The sequence below is a fragment of the Quercus suber genome, unplaced genomic scaffold (assembly GCF_002906115.3).
Source record: "Quercus suber isolate HL8 unplaced genomic scaffold, Cork oak 2.0 scaffold_258, whole genome shotgun sequence".
Taxonomy (NCBI): Eukaryota; Viridiplantae; Streptophyta; class Magnoliopsida; order Fagales; family Fagaceae; genus Quercus; species Quercus suber.
Window position 1 is genome coordinate 691,984 of NW_027069714.1, and position 18,629 is coordinate 710,612.

The window sequence follows — 18,629 nt, forward strand, 5'->3', positions numbered from 1 at the left end:
AACAAAAGGAACATCTTTGAAGTTTGTACTTTGTACAAAAAATTTAGTAACTCGTCTGAGTGAACTCAGTTATCCAGCCAAAAATCAGATTTGGACTGAACCAAGAAACCAGTGACTCGGCTGTGTGAACTCAGATATGAAGCCCAAAATCAGATTATATATTTTACATTAACAGAGAACATCTGTGTCCTTTTTTTATTTTTACTTTTTGGTAAATTGTTCATGCATCTTGCTAAGAAAAGAAAGAATATAGAATTTGAAGAAAAAAACAAAAAATGTAACTTTCATTCTAGTAGTGGCATGTCCTGGCCATTATAAAATTGTTGGTTATTCTTTTTTTTTTTTTTTTTTGACAGCAAATTGTTGGTTATTCTAGTATTAGCATGTTCTTTAGGATAATATCATTATATTATTATAGTACATAAATATATTGATAAAAAAAAGTTTTATCTTCATTTTTTTTTTCAAGTACAATTAAATTCAATTATATGGTTAGTCACTCCAAACAACTACACTTTTGAACTCAATTATATGGCTAAAGGAATTGTTAATATGTTCTCTCTCTCTCTTATATATATATATATATATATATATATTTTTTTTTTCTTTTTTCTTTTTTTTTTATAAACGAAAGGTGAGTAGAGGAGGGCAACCCGAATTCGGGTCCGCGTAACTATAGTGACACTATATATATAGAAGAAGACTTACTTGGGAAACTCTTAAGCATTGAGCTTCCATCTCTTCTTTCACCACCATCTCTTCTTTCAACCAGTGTAGGAAACTCAGGCACACTGAGCCTCCAAGACCCAGATGACATGTCACTTCTGGTTGCCGATTCAATATCCTGTGGCACAAAATTCTCTCTTCTGCTCTCACGGGTTACCTCCATGTTATTCCCACCCTCTTCCATGATCACCTCCTCTCTCTCTCTCTCTCTCTCTCTCTCAGACACGAAAAAAAACAAGACTGCGTACCCCTCTATGTTTGTTGAGCTCGATCCTTTTGTTAATGAATCACAAACACACAAAGAAACAGTACAAGACTGCACTGTAGTACCCTTCTATGTTTTTTTTTTTTTTGCTGAATTAGTACCCTTCTATGTTGAGCTTGAACTTTTGTTATTTGATACACAAAAACATGGGGAAGTGTTACATAAATAACAAAGTTTTAGTACTGAGCCTTCACTGCAAAGAATGAGAATTTCTGAAGAAATGGGCTGGATGGATTAGAATAAAGGAATAGAATAGTGGCATAAATAAATAAGTTGAAGTTATCGATCACAATTGACATCTTTCTCGAACTTGCAGACAAATATCGTACCGACTTGGATCAAAAAAATAAAAAAACAATATATATATATATATATATCCTACCGACTAATAACGAAAAGTTAAAGCAACTTCCACGTAGTGCGATATCATAAAGATTGCGTGCATAGAAGTGTCGCTTTGGTCGACTTCATATCATGACTCGGATGTTACTGCTACACAGGCGGTGCCTTCGGCGTGGAGGAAATTTAGGCGAGGTGGGTCGAGCGAAACGTGTATTTTTCAATAAATTTTCTCACACTTATTTAATGAACTATGTATGATATCTATATTTTTCAGATATATAGAGTCTGTTTAGATATAACTTATTTTGTTGAAAACTGAAAACACTTTAGTAAAATAATTTTTAAATGTATAAATAATACCGTGTAATCCATTTTTAATGAAAAAATTGCTGAAAAGTAAGGTTTATTGATGTCGCGGAAGCCTGAAGAGAAGTACACACGATGCTCTCTTTGATGGACAGAAACTAAACTGTTAGTTCCTGGGTAGTAAACCTCGAATCCACGAGGGGTTCCTTGAATCCACAAGGTGATAAACTGGAATCCACCAGAAAAAGAATTTGACAAAAAAGTCTGTATTTTTATTAATCTGAAAACTGCCCTGCCTTTGGAGGCTACAATGCGTTTATATAGTAAAAACCTAGGTCAACTAGAAACCCTAAGGCGGCTACGAAAGCATATAAAACCCTAATTTGACTAAACAACATTAAAAAACACCTAAAAACAAGGAAATAAATGTCCTAAACCTAAAATAACGAAAATTACATAAAAATACCAAATATAAAATATTACAGAAATTAATTAGAATATTTTGTCCTACATCAGACCCCTCCACTTGAAATAAACTCGTCCTCGAGTTCATTCTTGAAATCTGAAATCTTCCACTCCAAATAAACAAATACTTTGAATAAGTGTCGCTTTGGTCGACTTCATATCATGACTCGGATGTTACTGCTACACAGGCGGTGCCTTCGGCGTGGAGGAAATTTAGGCGAGGTGGGTCGAGCGAAACGTGCATTTTTCAATAAATTTTCTCACTTATTTAATGAACTATGTATGATATCTATATTTTTCAGATATATAAAGTCTGTTTAGATATAACTTAATTATTTTGTTGAAAACTGAAAATACTATAGCAAAATAATTTTTAAATGTGTAAATAGTACCGTGTAACCCATTTTTAATGAAAAAATTGCTGAAAAGTGAGGTTTGTGAGTTCTGTAAACAGTGCATGGGACCAACTGGTGTGCTGAAAAGTGGCTAAAAAGTCAAATATTATGGCTATTATTCATGAATAGTGAATGAACAGTAACTGGAACGCGTGCTAAAAAAAGAAAAAAGAAAAGAAAAGAGGAAACACAAAACTCAGAACGTAGACGCAGATAATCCTATCCAAACACTCAAATAATGTTCACGTTTAAATCGTGAAAGTGATAGTGTGCACAAATTAATGAGTATTTGATAATTAGGGGTGTCTATAGCCCGCCAAACCTAATCTACCCGAAGGATCCAACCACACTTAAACCGAATTCGATCCAATTTGGTGACTGCGGGTCTCCACATTTAAAATCCGACCACAATGGGTAAAATGACGGATTTTTTTCTTCCAAAATCCAACACACCCAATTCAACCAATGAACCTAGTCAAATCCAATGGAGATACACTAGATCCAACGAGTTCACTACTAGATCTAGTGAAATCTCCACTAGATCTTTTCCATTCTCAGTAGTTCTCTGCCTTTCTCTACCATTAACCGATGTTGACTGGCTTGCCACCCTTGAAATTCTCAATCCGTCTAATCTGTTGTTCCTTATTAGTCGACGGCAAGTTGAGTTTCCCTCCACCTCATTTGATCAAGTCAGGGCAGGTTGAGCACAAACTTGACTTGATTCAACCCGTGGACACCTGTAGTGATCATCATTACTTCTTCTTCTTTTTCTTTTTCTTTTTCTTTTTTCTTTTTTCTTTTTTTTTTTTTTGGTTTTTGCTTTCCTTAGATATTTTTGGGTTCCCTTCCTTATCATGTGTTCATGAGGCACACTTTAACACTGGAGTTTCTATGGAGGTCATTTTCGTTGTTGGAATACGTATTTGAGCTATATTGTGCATAGCCGAGGAGAAAATCCTCCCGGACTGCGTTCTACTCCTTTCCTACTCACGAGGCTTTAAACTAGAATCTATCATAACTATTTGTCCCTCCTCAGACATGATAACGACCACGGATAAGGCCCAAGGCTCAATATATAATTTTGGGCCCTTATCCCTACACGATGTATTAACATTTATTAAAAAAAAATTTATTTGAAAAAAAAAAGGTTGTGTTAACTTTTGTAAGATACCATTTTTACTAATTTAATTGATGATAAAAATATTTTTCTTATATAATAATTAAAAAATTACTTCTTATATTATGTAATTATGATAGTAGTAAATTCATACAAAATATCTTTTTCAACATATTATTTTTATTTTCAACCAATAAAGGAAATTAATTTATATTTATTTTCCACCATTTCACTTTTCTATCTTATTTGTTTCTAAAAAAAAAAAAACTTTTGTATCCTATTTACCAAACACTATAATGGAATATTAAAATCTTTCATTCTTCCAACCATTCATTCTTGACCAATGCAGCCTAATTATAGCAGAATCAGAAATACNATCACTTTGGCACCTCTTACCTAAATAGAAATTGAACTAAAGAAGAAAATTATAAATCATAAGATAAATAAATAGAAATTAGACTAAAAGAGCAATGAAAATGAAGAAGAAGAAGAAGTTAGTATCTCTCGATATTTAGTTAGCTTTAAATAAGAAAACTCTTTGTTAAGGAAGAGGGAGAAGCTAATGAAAATGTGCTTAGGTGAGAGCACCTTAAGGAAGAATTAATAAAGAGAAACTGAAGAGATCGAGAGCATCGAGTGATGAGGAGAGACTTGTGGATGGCTATAAAGTGGAAGGGGGTTGTAATAGTTTTAAGAAAGTGAAAACCTAACGTACATTACCTTAAGTGTAATACATCAGGTTCTTCAATTAAATTCAAACTAATATGACCAATAAAATACAAACAATGTTATTTTTTTAAGGAAGAATTAAATTAAAATTAAATTAGTCTAAATGGGGAATCTAATGTGTTACATCTTAGTTTTATCATTTAAAGACTAAAAAGTTTCGACTAAAAAAATGGTAAAAGTGGGATAAAACTGTAAAAGTCTCTCCTTTGTGTGTGTGTGTGTGTGTTTGTTTCTCAAAAAAAGAAAAAGAAAAAAAAAAGAATAGGTAATTGTCCCACATTGCTTAAAAGAGTCTCTCCCTTGTGTGTGTGTGTGTGTTTGTTTCTCAAAAAAAAAGAAAAAGAAAAAAAAGAATAGGTAATTGTCCCACATTGCTCAAGAGAGTCTCTCCCTTGTGTGTGTGTGTGTGTGTGTGTGTGTTTGTTTCTCAAAAAAAAAAAAAAATGTAAAAGTCATTAAAGAATATGGGATATAGGGTCCGTTTAGACACAACTTATTTTATTGAAAACTGAAAACATTGTAGCAAAATAATTTTTAAATGTGTAAATAGTACTGTGAGACCCATTTTTAATATATTTTTTTGAATAAAGTGGTTGTGGGTCTCGTGAACAGTGTGTGAACAGTACATGAACAATGCACTTTGTCCCCTAAAGCTGAAACGCATGTAGCAGGAAAAAAAGAAAAAGAAGAAAAAAAAAAGGAGAGGAAAATGCAAAACGCTAGATGCAGGTTCATCTGGATCCAAACACATACATAGTCTCCAAAAAAACAACTTGATCTGCCAATTTTTAACCTTTTATCATATTTTGTTTTTATACATATCTCATTATTGTTGTTATTATTATTATTATTATTATTATTATTATCATTATTATCATCATTGTAGTTCACTATAAAATATATTATGTTTCTCAGTATAAATTATAAAATTAAAAATAATTGAAGAATTAAAAAAAAAAAAATCTCAAATACATTTCAAATAACATTGAGGTGTGTTCAATATAGAAAATTCATATTATGTTATTGAATAGTAATAGTACAATTACAATGTCTTAATGGAATACTCAATTAAAATTGTGTTTTAAATACATGATTTCATGATTTCAATTATAATTGTGAAATTATGAAACGATTTCACAATTATATATATATATATATATATCTATCTATCTATCTATCTATCTATCTATTTTTCTAAAAGATAAAGCATAGCATTATTATTGCTACGCTCCAGATGAACCACATCATCCACCTATTTACAATAGGTGTAAATGCACTTTTAATCCATACATTTTGCACTTTTCCATTTTGGTCCTTACATTTTATTTTTACCACTTTTAGTCCCTAAATCAATTAACGCAAGACATTTAAGTCCTTGAACACTATTCTTCAGCCAACTAACAAGGAAACTGACGTGGGTATTAAAATATTATTAAAAAAATTATTTACATTTTTAAATGTCAAAATTAAAAAAAAAATTTAATTACTCAAAGAACATGAAACATAGCAAACCCCACCGAATCAAAGAGCATGAAACCCAGCAAAAATAGAAACCCAGCAACTACCATGATCAGTTGGAAGGCCACTCTTGAAAGTACTGATGGCAACGTCATTAAAGTCATCATCTATGTCGTTGTACATTTCCCAGTATCTGTCTAAGTACGTTTTCAAAGTCTCCCCTTCTCGCATGGACAAGGACAGTAGGGAGTCTAAAGGCCGAGGGATTCTGCTACAAGTGATGAAGCGTGTACTATTACTATTCAATAACATAATATGAATTTTCTATATTGAACACACCTCAATGTTATTTGAAATGTATTTGAGATTTTTTTTTTTTTAATTCTTCAATTATTTTTAATTTTATAATTTATACTGAGAAACATAATATATTTTATAGTGAACTACAATGATGATAATAATGATAATAATAATAATAATAATAATAATAATAACAACAATAATGAGATATGTATAAAAACAAAATATGATAAAAGGTTAAAAATTGGCAGATCAAGTTGTTTTTTTGGAGACTATGTATGTGTTTGGATCCAGATGAACCTGCATCTAGCGTTTTGCATTTTCCTCTCCTTTTTTTTTTCTTCTTTTTCTTTTTTTCCTGCTACATGCGTTTCAGCTTTAGGGGACAAAGTGCATTGTTCATGTACTGTTCACACACTGTTCACGAGACCCACAACCACTTTATTCAAAAAAATATATTAAAAATGGGTCTCACAGTACTATTTACACATTTAAAAATTATTTTGCTACAATGTTTTCAGTTTTCAATAAAATAAGTTGTGTCTAAACGGACCCTATATCCCATATTCTTTAATGACTTTTACATTTTTTTTTTTTTTTGAGAAACAAACACACACACACACACACACACACACAAGGGAGAGACTCTCTTGAGCAATGTGGGACAATTACCTATTCTTTTTTTTCTTTTTCTTTTTTTTTGAGAAACAAACACACACACACACACAAGGGAGAGACTCTTTTAAGCAATGTGGGACAATTACCTATTCTTTTTTTTTTCTTTTTCTTTTTTTGAGAAACAAACACACACACACACACACAAAGGAGAGACTTTTACAGTTTTATCCCACTTTTACCATTTTTTTAGTCGAAACTTTTTAGTCTTTAAATGATAAAACTAAGATGTAACACATTAGATTCCCCATTTAGACTAATTTAATTTTAATTTAATTCTTCCTTAAAAAAATAACATTGTTTGTATTTTATTGGTCATATTAGTTTGAATTTAATTGAAGAACCTGATGTATTACACTTAAGGTAATGTACGTTAGGTTTTCACTTTCTTAAAACTATTACAACCCCCTTCCACTTTATAGCCATCCACAAGTCTCTCCTCATCACTCGATGCTCTCGATCTCTTCAGTTTCTCTTTATTAATTCTTCCTTAAGGTGCTCTCACCTAAGCACATTTTCATTAGCTTCTCCCTCTTCCTTAACAAAGAGTTTTCTTATTTAAAGCTAACTAAATATCGAGAGATACTAACTTCTTCTTCTTCTTCATTTTCATTGCTCTTTTAGTCTAATTTCTATTTATTTATCTTATGATTTATAATTTTCTTCTTTAGTTCAATTTCTATTTAGGTAAGAGGTGCCAAAGTGATTTTAAATTTATATTTGACCATAGTAGTCTAATTTGATTGAATTTAAATTCTATTAATTTATGGTTGTTTAAAGTGATATTTTTATATTTAATTTCTATGAATATTATTTACTAGCTAAAAACCCATGAGTTGCATAGGTTTAATCATAGACTTATAAAATATTAATCTTATTTGATAAACAATAATTAAATGAAAGATCAATTATATAAATCTTTGTAATTTTATGTTTGTTAATTAAATTGTGGGAACTTTTTGAGTTTTTATTTGTTTTAAGAAAATATTAATTACACATTGAATTATCTAATTAAGGTATACAAAATGTTCAATATGTAAACTTTACTAAATAAGAACATAAATAATAATCGGATAAATACAATTTTGGTCTCTAAACTTTACCAAAAGTTTGTTTTTCGTTCCTAAACTTTTAAAAGTTCTTTTTTCATCTCTAAACTTTGTAAAGAGTTTTTTTCAATAGTTTAAAAAAAAAATAGGGATGAAAATTTTAAAAAAAAATCAATAGTTTAGGGATCAAAAACAAACTTTTGGCAAAGTTTAAGGATATAAATAAAACATTTTCAATAATTTAGGGACAAAAGATGAACTTTTCAATAATTTAGGGACCAAAAGATTGTTCCAAGTCTTCGAAGTGAGAAATTATAAGGTACTCATAGTAGACAAGTAACGTGATCCACAATTCCACTAAAAGACTCCCACCTATTAAAAATTGCTTAGTTAAAAAAAAAAAAATTAAAACAAAAACTGATTATTGACTCAGCAATTTTAAACAAATGAGAGTCTTTTTAGTAAAATGATGAACAAGTGACGTGGTCTACAAAAACTGTATAATTTCTCCAAGTCTTGATAAGAGATAAGAAAATGGATAATTCCATCAGATGTTGTATATTCATTTGACTTTCTTTTAATGAAATTTTAAATACTATTCAACATAATATATGTTCATAAATTTTACTTCAAATAATTTGACTTTTTATTTTCCATTCTTCTCTTAAGCATGTCAACCACAACGGCAAGTTCTACAGAGTACTGCGAATAAAACGCGCCCCCATTTGAAAAATGGAATTAGGTGATGTTGGACCCACCTGATGATGCAATATGAATGGTAAGCATTTGGACCTTATCTGTAATTGTGATCATGGGAATCTTTCAACTTTTGGATTACATGTAATACTAATATCTTGATAAAGATATTTGGAGCTAAGACCATTTTCAAGCTTGTTATTAACTCTCTACAGCCTCTTCAATATGTCACAAGTTGTTACTTAGTCTTACATATGTTAGAAGAGTGGTGTTTATTATGCAGACACTCTTTCACTCAAACTTATGTCTCTCGATCAAGTTCTAATGTTAATAGGAAAATCTGTATGGCAGTTTGAAATCGTGACTTTTCTCGCGTGTGTAAGTTTGAGTGAAAGAGTGTGTAAGAACATTTATCCACATGTCTCTCAATTTTTAAAGTTAATACGAAAATCTATATGGCCCCTGCAGGATTAGTCAAGCTAGTTAGGCCCTAATAAGTATCCAGAGGTCATCAGTTCCACTCTTCGCAGCTATCGTTTCCTGTGTGAGTGTGGAAATTATAGGATTAGTTTGGGCCAAAGGCATGAGATACCTTAATGGCCACTACAATATATATATATATATATATATTTATAATCCATTATGTAAATTTCTTTAAATCCTGACTTTACCCTTATAATAAAAGGTAAAAATATGTTACATTATCACTCCAATAACATAGCAACAAAATAATGCTTTCTAAAATAAACTCAAACTTATTCAAGTTAATTCCATTAAACAAAATAAATGACAAAAGGAAAGAATCCAAAAACAATTTTCTTAAGAGACCTGACTCTCACAACATGCATGCCTAATTTTACCATATTTGTGAGAGGGTGGTCTTATGAGATACCATCTAATCTCCATATACCATGGCCAATCTTCAACTTCATATTCTTAGTAAACACTAAAAAATAATCAAAAAACCAAAACTCAATACCCCACCCGGAAAAGCAATTCGCACTAAAAAAAAAAAAAAAAAAAACAAATCAAATAATTAGTATTATATGTGTTTAAATTAATACCATGCCCGGAAAATTGCTTTGTTCATGATTTTTCAGCTATTAAATAAAATGCCCAGTTGGGTTGTCCCTAAAAATAAAAAAAATAAAATAAAATAAAATCAATACCCTGCCCAGAGAATTTTTTGGGATAATTAATATTCACCTTAAATTATGTGGACCAAAACTCCATCCAGCCTTTAATACTTTTTTGTTTTCTTTTGCTATCAAACTCTTTTCTTTTCTTTTCTTTTTCTTTCAAAAAAAAAAAAAACTCTTTTTCTTTTGGTCTTGTTTGCTTTCTTATCGATCATATGGGTTTAGTTTGACTTTTTTGTTGTTTGGGTGTCCATGGTTTCATGATAATCAAAGTCGACCTTGAGAAGGCTTATGATCGTTTGGAATGGAGTTTTGTGAGGAGTATGCTTGTGAGTTTGGGGTTTCATTCAGACAAAGTGGAGCTTATCCTAAGTTGCATCTCTACTACCTCAGCAACATTGCTTTTTAATGGGGATCAGATTGGTGAAATTTTCCCTTCCCATGGTTTGAGACAAGTTGATCCGATTTCACCATATATATTCATCCTCTGTATGGAGTACTTAAGTACCTTAATTAATTTGAAGTGTGAGGACGGGTGTTGGAAGAAGATCAAGGCATCTCGTAGCAGTCCCGAATTCTCCCACATTTTTTTTTGCTGATGATCTCCTATTGTTTGCCAAAATTGATGATAGAAATGTGGAGGCTGTTGTGGAGGTTTTGGATGATTTTTGTAAGCTTTCAGGTCTGACAATCAACATGGAGAAATCCAAAATCTTCTTTTCACCAAACGTCACCAAAAAGAATAAGTTGGATATTGTGAACCTGACTAGGATTGGGGAAACTAATAATCTAGGAAAGTATCTTGGTTTCCCGATAGTCTACAAGGGAAGGAGAAGGAATGACTTTCACTTTGTAGTGGAAAGAGTCCAAGCCAAGCTGGATGGCTGGAAATCCAAATGCCTTTCGTCGGCTGGGAGGCTTGTGCTCATCAAGGCAGCGGTGACTTCCATACCTAAATATATCATGCAGTGTCAAAAACTACCTGTCAAGGTATGTGAGGAGGTAAATAAATTGGCGAGAGACTTCCTTTGGGGATCTACAGTGGATAAGAAGAAAATGCATCTTGTGGGGTGGAAGAAGGTCACAAATCCAATTAGCTTGGGAGGTCTTGGGATCTTTGACATAAAAGCAAGGAATGCAGCTCTATTGGTGAAGCTTTGTTGGCAGATTGTTTCCAGCCCGGAAATGTTGTGGCTCAAATGCTCACCTACAAATATCTTACCATGCAGCGCTTGAGGGGAAATTCTAGGAATTAAGCTACCTCTTGGATTTGGTTAGCTTGTAAGGAGGAAGGGGCTATTTTTAACAAGGGTCTAAGATGGTCTATTGCTAACGGAGAAAGTGTGAGTGCTTGGGCTGACTTCTAGCTCCCTTCCGGACCACTTCGGCAGCAAATTGAAGGCCCTTTGAATGAGGGGGAAGACAAGCTCCCAGCCAAGAGCTTGATTGATAGCGCAAAGTGTTTATCTTTCGTACTCCCTGATAGAATCCTTCAAGAAATTAAAGGTATTCCCATTGCAGCAAATCCTTCCCTTGAAGACAAGCTTATTTGGGCCTTCTCTAAAGATGGCTCCTTCTCCCTAAATTCTGCATATCTCATAGCTAAAGGGTTTAATCTTTTGAACTTCATCACTAGCTCTCATCAATGGGTGTGGAAAACGCATACAACTCCTAGAATAAAATTTTTTATTTGGTTATGCACTCATTGCAGCGTACCTACTAAGGAAGTACTTAGTTCAAGAGGGTTAAACCTTGACCCGACGTGTGAGTTATGTAGTGAAGGGGCTGAATCTATCATTCATACACTTAGGGACTGTAAGGTTGCTAAAGTGGTGTGGAAAAAGCTGGGTTTTGAGGAGAATAACCAAGATTTTTTTTGGTTTGAATTTGGAAGATTGGCTGAAGAAGTTTTGTGGGACTTCCACCAGCTACCCGAGACCCTATGTACCATGGAAAATTCTATTTCCTCAAGCAATATGGACTATTTGACTGTAGAGAAACAAAACCATATTTCAGACCAGTAAAGTAGCAAAGGATATGAGTTCTATATGCCTTAAAAAAGGTGTGGAGTACTTTGCAATTGTTCCCAATGAACCAAACAAACCAAGTGGAGTAGGCACAAGTGAAGTGGAACAAGCCTCCTACGAGTTGGGTGAAGCTGAATACAGATGGGACTATGCATGGAAACCCAAGTAAGGTTGGTGGGGGTGGTGTTTTGAGAAGTAGCAGTGGGGACTAGATAGGTTGGTTTGAGAGGAAGATGGGCAGCACTTCAAGCACGGTGACAGAACTTTGAGCTCTGAAGGACGGGCTCACCATGGCAAAGCAAATGGGGATTAAGAACATTTGTATTGAAATGGATGCTAAGTTTATTGTTCAGCTTGTTTCAACGCCTTCTATGATCGATCTAATGCTTGAACCTCTCCTCTCTGAATGTAGGGACCTGATACAGACCTTCCCTAGCTCTTTAGTGGTGCACGTGTTCAAGGAAGCAAATGGCTGCGCTGACCGACTTGCAAGGATGGGAGCTGATCTTAATGTAACTGATTTTCCTTTTTTGTTTGAACCACCGGATGTGGTGGCTGAAATTCTAGTTAGAGATAAAGCTGGCCTTGTTTGTTGTAATAGACTTGTTATTCGTTAGTTAATTCCAAGCGTCGTTTACCAAAAAAAAAATTCTTTTATCTTTTTCCTCCTTTTATTTTGGTTCATCATAATTAACAGAAATTAAAAAAACCGAGCTAACATTTTGAACCTTACTAAGATAGCCATAAAAGAATTTAGCAACAGTAATATTGCAGCCTAAACGGCTGTTGCAATACCTAATTTTTTTTTTTTTTTTTTAGGGAATTCAACATACTTGACAATAGCAAGTCTTAAACACTCATTTCAAGTCATGTAGCAGAATAACAGTTTTAGTTGCCACAATTAAATTTGACAAGAACAATAAAATAAGGGCTTACTACATAATTTTATCTCGTAAGACATCCAAATTTTTATTCACTCACATTAAAAGAAAATGCTTACAGATTAGCAGAAGATCAACTGTCTAATGATATTATGTTGTAAGATGTTAAAATTCTATTCTCTCTGTTTTGTAGAACAATAAAATTGAAGCACATATTATTTGAATCCGAAAATCATTTGAAGGCTTTTGTGCTTTGAGCTAAGATCTGATCATTACGAAGATCATCATCAAACCATGGTCTTATGCTCAGGCTTATAAGTATGCTCAAAATCTATATGCACAAAGCTCTCTCAACTTCAGGCAATTGCTACAGCTTCTCTTGCAGTAACTCACCAATATTGTGTGCTTTGTTCAGAAGCATGTCTTGTGGCAAAACTATGTTAACCTCCACAAAATAATAGGAACTAAAAGTGTATGCTCTTACTGCATCAAATTGTCAATGTGCTTGATAGCTTCAGGGTGGTTCCATATTAGCTACGTTAGATTTTCCAAATATTCAAGAGGTGAGTCCTTCCAGCTAGTTGAAATATATTCTCAAAGACCATTTTTCTCCATGTATTCATTGTAAATAATTCCATCTACATATCATAGGTTCAAGAACTCATTGTAAAAAGATACGAGTAAGGTTCAATTCCAAGGAGCCAACAAAAACTTCCTCCCCATGTCACTTATGGACCATGTCAAGGCACAGGGTGGAATATCACTTGAGAGAAGAGTGGAAATACCAAAAATTTCTATGCAAAACTCAGTGATAATTGTGATATTTTTAAGAAAATAAAGGTGTTAGATTTAGACCCCTCTCAACAACAGTAACTAACCAGTTTAAGGCTGAGTTGTTACTAGGTCTATTACGGAAGTCTTAGGTTAACCAAACAAACATCAATATCATGCAAGTGCAGAAAATTAAATAACACAAGATATGATGACTCAGGAAACCAATGAAATCATACCAGTTTCATAGGAAAAACCTGGGGGGGCCAATCCCAAGATGAACAAATCCACTATCAAATAGAGATTTATAGTCAAAATAACCCTATTTGTCGTAAATCTAACTACAATTACCAAATTGAGTTTTGAATCCCACAAATGTCTCTGATATAGATGTGTTCTAAACATGAACCTTCAATCCACGACTCCTAGATCACTCTTAAAGGTTTTCTCCAACGTAGACATCCAGTCTACGACTCCAAGTTCACACTTGAAGGTTTAGATCTAACATCTTTGATGATTGATTTGTAGCAACTCTAGATCTACCAGTACAAATTGTATGTAGATTGATTTCCAATAGTGACTTTGAAATGAAAAGGCAGAGAACCTTTTAAATCTCAAATAAGCAACTCCACAGTCTTTGAATACGTGCATTAGGGTTTCACTTAAGTATTAAGTGTATTTGGACTAAAACCCTAATCACTTGCTGGGTTTAATGGGCTGAAATACTAATTCTGGAAATTGACTTTCAATCGATCGAAGTTTCGATCGATTGAAACTGTCATATTTTGATTCCTTGAATTTGCAACTTCATGTTCTTGTACATTGTCTTTGCAACATTTTGAGCATCGTTTAATCAAGCCAAATTAAAACCCTTATTTTATTTTTATTTTTTTCTCAATTCTTTGCTCAATGTACCCTTTTGGTGTGTGCATGTGAGAGTACCATAAGCTATACATGCTCCATCACTGCATCTCCCCAAATACTCATTGTATGTGAAGTTACCTGCATTATGGTTTTACCAAATTTTTGGTATGAAGTAAGACAATGGATTAACAATTTTGACAAAAAAAAGAGCTAATATCTTGAACTTGTGAACTCCAGAAGGATTGAGCAGCAGCGATCTGGCAGCCTAAATGGCTGTTGCTCGACTGATAAATTGGGAGAAGATTCAAGGTTACTGAAGATTGGTTGTCTAATCTATTCATTACAAGTCATATGGCAGAACAAACACTTTTGGTAGCCACAAGAGGAGAATCGATAGTGAAACCATACTAAAGAAATTAAGAAAATACCTGAAATAAAGTTATTGCTTCCATAACTTCCATAAAGAAATTGACAAGAACAATAAAATGAAGGCTTGCTGCATTAGCATGACTAGAATGAAGTTTGTCCTGAAGAATGAATCATATTATCCAAATTATTACCATCTTGCATTAAAAGAAAAATGGTTGCATGTCAAGGAGTACAAGATCAATTGTCTAATCCATCTACTAAATAATAAGAGGGATACCTCATGATTAGTGGCGTTAAGCCGTCAGATAGTAAATTATATAATCTGGCATCACAATAAAATTGCATCACATATTAACTAAATCAGCAACTCATTCAAATACCCTTGTGCTCTGGAAATTCTGAGCTCTGATCATTACTACTGTCATCATCATCATTTTCATTAAATTGCAATCTTGTGTTCTGGCTTATGAGTATACTCAAAATCTATATGAACAAAAGCTCGCTCAATTTCTGGGAGTTGCTCAAGTTTCACTTGCAGTGACTCACCAATATTATGAGCTTTGTTCAAAAGCATGTCTTGTGGCAAAACTATGTCAACCTCCACAAAATAATTTGAACCAAAAGTGTACGCTCTTACTGTGTCAATGTGCTTGATATCTTCATGGTGGTTCCATGTCAGATATGTTAGCTTTGCCAAAAATTCAGGTGGTGCTGTCCTTCCAATTAGTGCCCAGACATTCTCAATGACTGTCTTCGTCCATGTATTTATTGTATATAATGCTATCTGCATCATAGGTTCAACAAATCATTATAAAAAAAAGGATACCTTTAAGTTTTTAACTCCAAGGAGCCAATGAAAGTTCTATCCTCAAGCCACAAATAGTGGGCAATTCACTTTAAAAAACGAGAGATATAGAGTGAATGCCAATATTTTGTCATGCCAAACATGGCTGCTGGTGATTTTGATAATTTTAGGAAAAGAAAGGAAACTAATAACTTGTAAAGTAGTTGAATCCAATTATCATTATTATTTTTGGATGAATAAAAACAACAAATGAACCCAATTATCAAAAGTATAGTAAAATAGGGGGGGTGTGAAGGGATGCATATGAACTCACTATAACAGCTCCAGTGGGATCAATCCACCAATAATATTGAATGGCCAGCACAGCTGCTCCCAAACCAATTGAATTAGTAATAACATCGAAACAATGATCTTGACCATAGGCTCTAATAATTTGATTTTTAAATCTTCTACAATAGATCACGAGCAGAAACTTCACTATGGTTACAGAGACCATTATCCCAATCATCCATTTCTCCTTCTCAGGATCCTTTTCAGGCTGGGTCTGTAATCAGCACAGGAATTGAAAATTAATATTAAAGGGCAAACTGATACGGTAAATGACTACAGAAAATGAAATTTTAGAATGGTCATGTTCAAATGTTGCATCCGCCAACTCAGAATGTGATCTAACAAGGATCTCATACATTTAGGTAGTCGCTCAAGACCTTTGTCATCCTTTTCATGAAGTACCAAGAACCAAGGTCACATTTGACCTCGGAGTTCTGACAAGACATCAAGAAGGGAGCTAATTTCAATCTCTTCTCAAAGCCAACTTTGATTAAAATATGTCCTAGTCTAGCCATGCTCATTGCTGCCTTCTGCATCCTTAACTTAGATCAGGACACGTGAGATAAAAGTTGCATACCTGTGCAATTAATTGCCGAACAGCCTCGAGCAGAATTTGTAACCCAAGAGTTGCCATTACTGAAGCAAAAACAATGATTCCCTGCAATTGCAAGCTAAATTAGTAAAATATTTTTTGCATTAAAGCACGTGTTGTAAGTTGTAACGAAAAGTTGAAGCACAGTCTATGATGTGATTATTGGCATGCCTTGAGTCTGCATCCTTGTAAGTCATAATCACTCTTGAACCTACATTTGAACTCTATGCGTAAAACCAATACTATTTCTTCTGAAGAGTAGATTATTTGACTACTTTTCCATTTGATTCCTGAACTTTTTATTCCTAAGACTAGATTGTGTCTATTGACTGCAGTTTCTAATTAACCAATTGCCCCAAACCAATGGTATTTGTTTATAAACTCAGAAGACCCTATGATCAACATTTAGATAACAAAATGAGAGCCTAAACCATGGACCTAATGAAATAATTAGTCTTGCAATGCATTAATCTCAGTCTTCTTGTAATAGAATAAACTGTAGCATGACGTCATGAAATGTCTATTTGTTGCTTTTGCCTCTAGCATTTGTGGAATAAGACATAGCTGAGCCAATAGTAGTAATGATGGAATAGCATTTCAGTTTATTTCCCTCATTGATTGCAAAAGGAATTGTTGAAATCAGGGAAAAGGAGAAATAAAAACATAAAATCTCAACTTCTTTGGGGTTAACTTGTTTAATTAGTTTAAGATGCATAATTTTCACTCTAGCAACTTCTGACCAACCAAATGATCCATAGATACAACCCTAACCAAGTACACATGAATGCTCACTATCAGCTTCAACAACTTAAATCCATCAGAATCTGAATTTTCAAAGAGTTATTCGATTGGATGACTTACCACTGGCTGCATCCGGTTCTTTCCAATTGGATAACTGTACAGGTTTGGGTTTCTCATGGCATGGGCTGTGAACCACAATATAAACCCTGACAAGAGATCTAAGAGTGAATCCAATGTTGAGGCAATAACCGCCAATGATCTGCTCTGAATAGAAACATAGAGTTTTGCCACAAAGAGCACGATGTTAGCTATGTTTGATATATAGATCGCCATCCCCTCTCTCTCTTCACAAGCTGCTGCATCTCAGCCTGAGAATAATAATGTGCAAAAAGATTAACAATGAAAAAAAATATCCGTTTCTTTTTTCTAGTAAACAAGAAAGATTTTAGCTGAGAAGATATAGTATGGTTTTTCTTTTTTGGGTGGGGAGGCACAAGGTGGCATATGATGGGAGATTGAAATTTTCATTAAACATTTGTCCCATTTTGTTCCACCAGTTGTCATTCAAAATCATCAAGTTGAACACAACCAACCTCTGTTAGATTTCCAGGCATATAACCATTTTCAGCCATGGTCTCCATCTCAGTAAACACTTCAAGGAGTCTTTCTTGTTTCTTATAATAATCAGCAACCTTGCTTCGTTTCCCTGCAGTCAAGAGTAACAAGTTTCACATTATGTTCATCACTAGTCAAATTGAATTATTGAAAGCATTCAAAGTCATCCTATTTTGATATTTCATTTTCCAAAAGACCCCAACATCAAGTATGTTAAAGAGTAACAATCCATTGAATTATTATGACATTATTGAAGTCTATTCTATAGTTTCTCTCTTTATGTATATTCTCCAAAGAATGTGAAAGGAGTTATTCCTGAAAGACGTATGACTCAATCATTCACAAATTTTAAGTGCAGGAAGGAATTTTAGAATGTCCCTTGCTGGTAAATTGGAATTCCCAAAAAACATCTAACAAGAATAAATTTGCTTCAAACAGTATTGAAAAAAGATCATAAATTTATATATTTTCTTTCTTAATGTATTTATTTCAATTGTGGTTGTTATCCTAACAAAGTTGGGAATAGGGATGTGAACACTCAACATTCAACAATCAATTCATGAGCATTAAAAATTTCAGGATCATATTTGCTGGAAATTTCGTAGTGAGTTTTGGATTTGATGGCAATCATGCTCCATTTCAGCCATTGTGAAAGTCCATAGATTGGGCACCTAAATGATCCCTGCCCAATATTAATAAGTGAATCCTGACCACTCCCTTGAAGGGATGCAAAACTTATCATTGGGTAAATAGTCTTTTTTGGATAATTTGATAATTAGGGAGAGATGATTTGAAAGAATTTTCTGTTAAACGACACCAAAAAGTGTCAATTGAACTATAATGTTCTTAGCCATAGGGATAATAGCCCCTTTTTCACAAAACATACCATTGGATCAGTAACTTGGTTGAGTCAACTCAGTTGTCAAGCCAAAATTGAATTATAAGCTGACCCCCCCCCCCCTGCTGCCTTCT

General features: G+C 33.5%; 2 protein-coding genes across 3 annotated transcripts in view; both read right to left on the minus strand.

Annotated features, from left to right (window-relative positions):
• Positions 1 to 17,698, minus strand: part of LOC111999460 (metal tolerance protein 10) — a 23,196-nt gene extending 5,498 nt beyond the window's left edge. The window contains exon 1 of one of the 2 annotated variants that reach the window (XM_065781187.1): positions 17,636 to 17,698. In XM_065781187.1, coding sequence (XP_065637259.1) covers positions 17,636 to 17,683 — 48 coding nt within the window. In that variant the 5' untranslated portion in view covers positions 17,684 to 17,698. Of the gene's footprint in view, positions 1 to 708; positions 1,054 to 17,635 lie in introns of those variants that run through there. The other variant, XM_065781188.1, reaches the window with a different exon arrangement.
• LOC136061167 (metal tolerance protein 10-like) lies at positions 14,748 to 17,375 on the minus strand. Its single transcript, XM_065781191.1, has 4 exons — positions 17,163 to 17,375; positions 16,287 to 16,367; positions 15,693 to 15,923; positions 14,748 to 15,358 (listed from the first exon to the last, which is right to left on the minus strand). Exons 1-4 carry the CDS (start codon positions 17,373 to 17,375, stop codon positions 15,014 to 15,016), a joined length of 870 nt encoding a protein of 289 aa, XP_065637263.1. The 3' UTR covers positions 14,748 to 15,013.
• Positions 17,699 to 18,629: the final 931 nt, after the last annotated feature.

Excerpts from the sequence above, each read along its gene's own strand:
- LOC136061167 (XM_065781191.1), bottom strand. The coding sequence starts at position 17,375 with ATGGCGATCTATATATCAAACATAGCTAACATCGTGCTCTTTGTGGCA. Across the intron at positions 16,368-17,162 it reads AGAACCGGATGCAGCCAGTG|GGAATCATTGTTTTTGCTTC; the intron begins GTAAGTCATCCA and ends TTGCAATTGCAG. Across the intron at positions 15,924-16,286 it reads TTCGGCAATTAATTGCACAG|ACCCAGCCTGAAAAGGATCC; the intron begins GTATGCAACTTT and ends TGCTGATTACAG.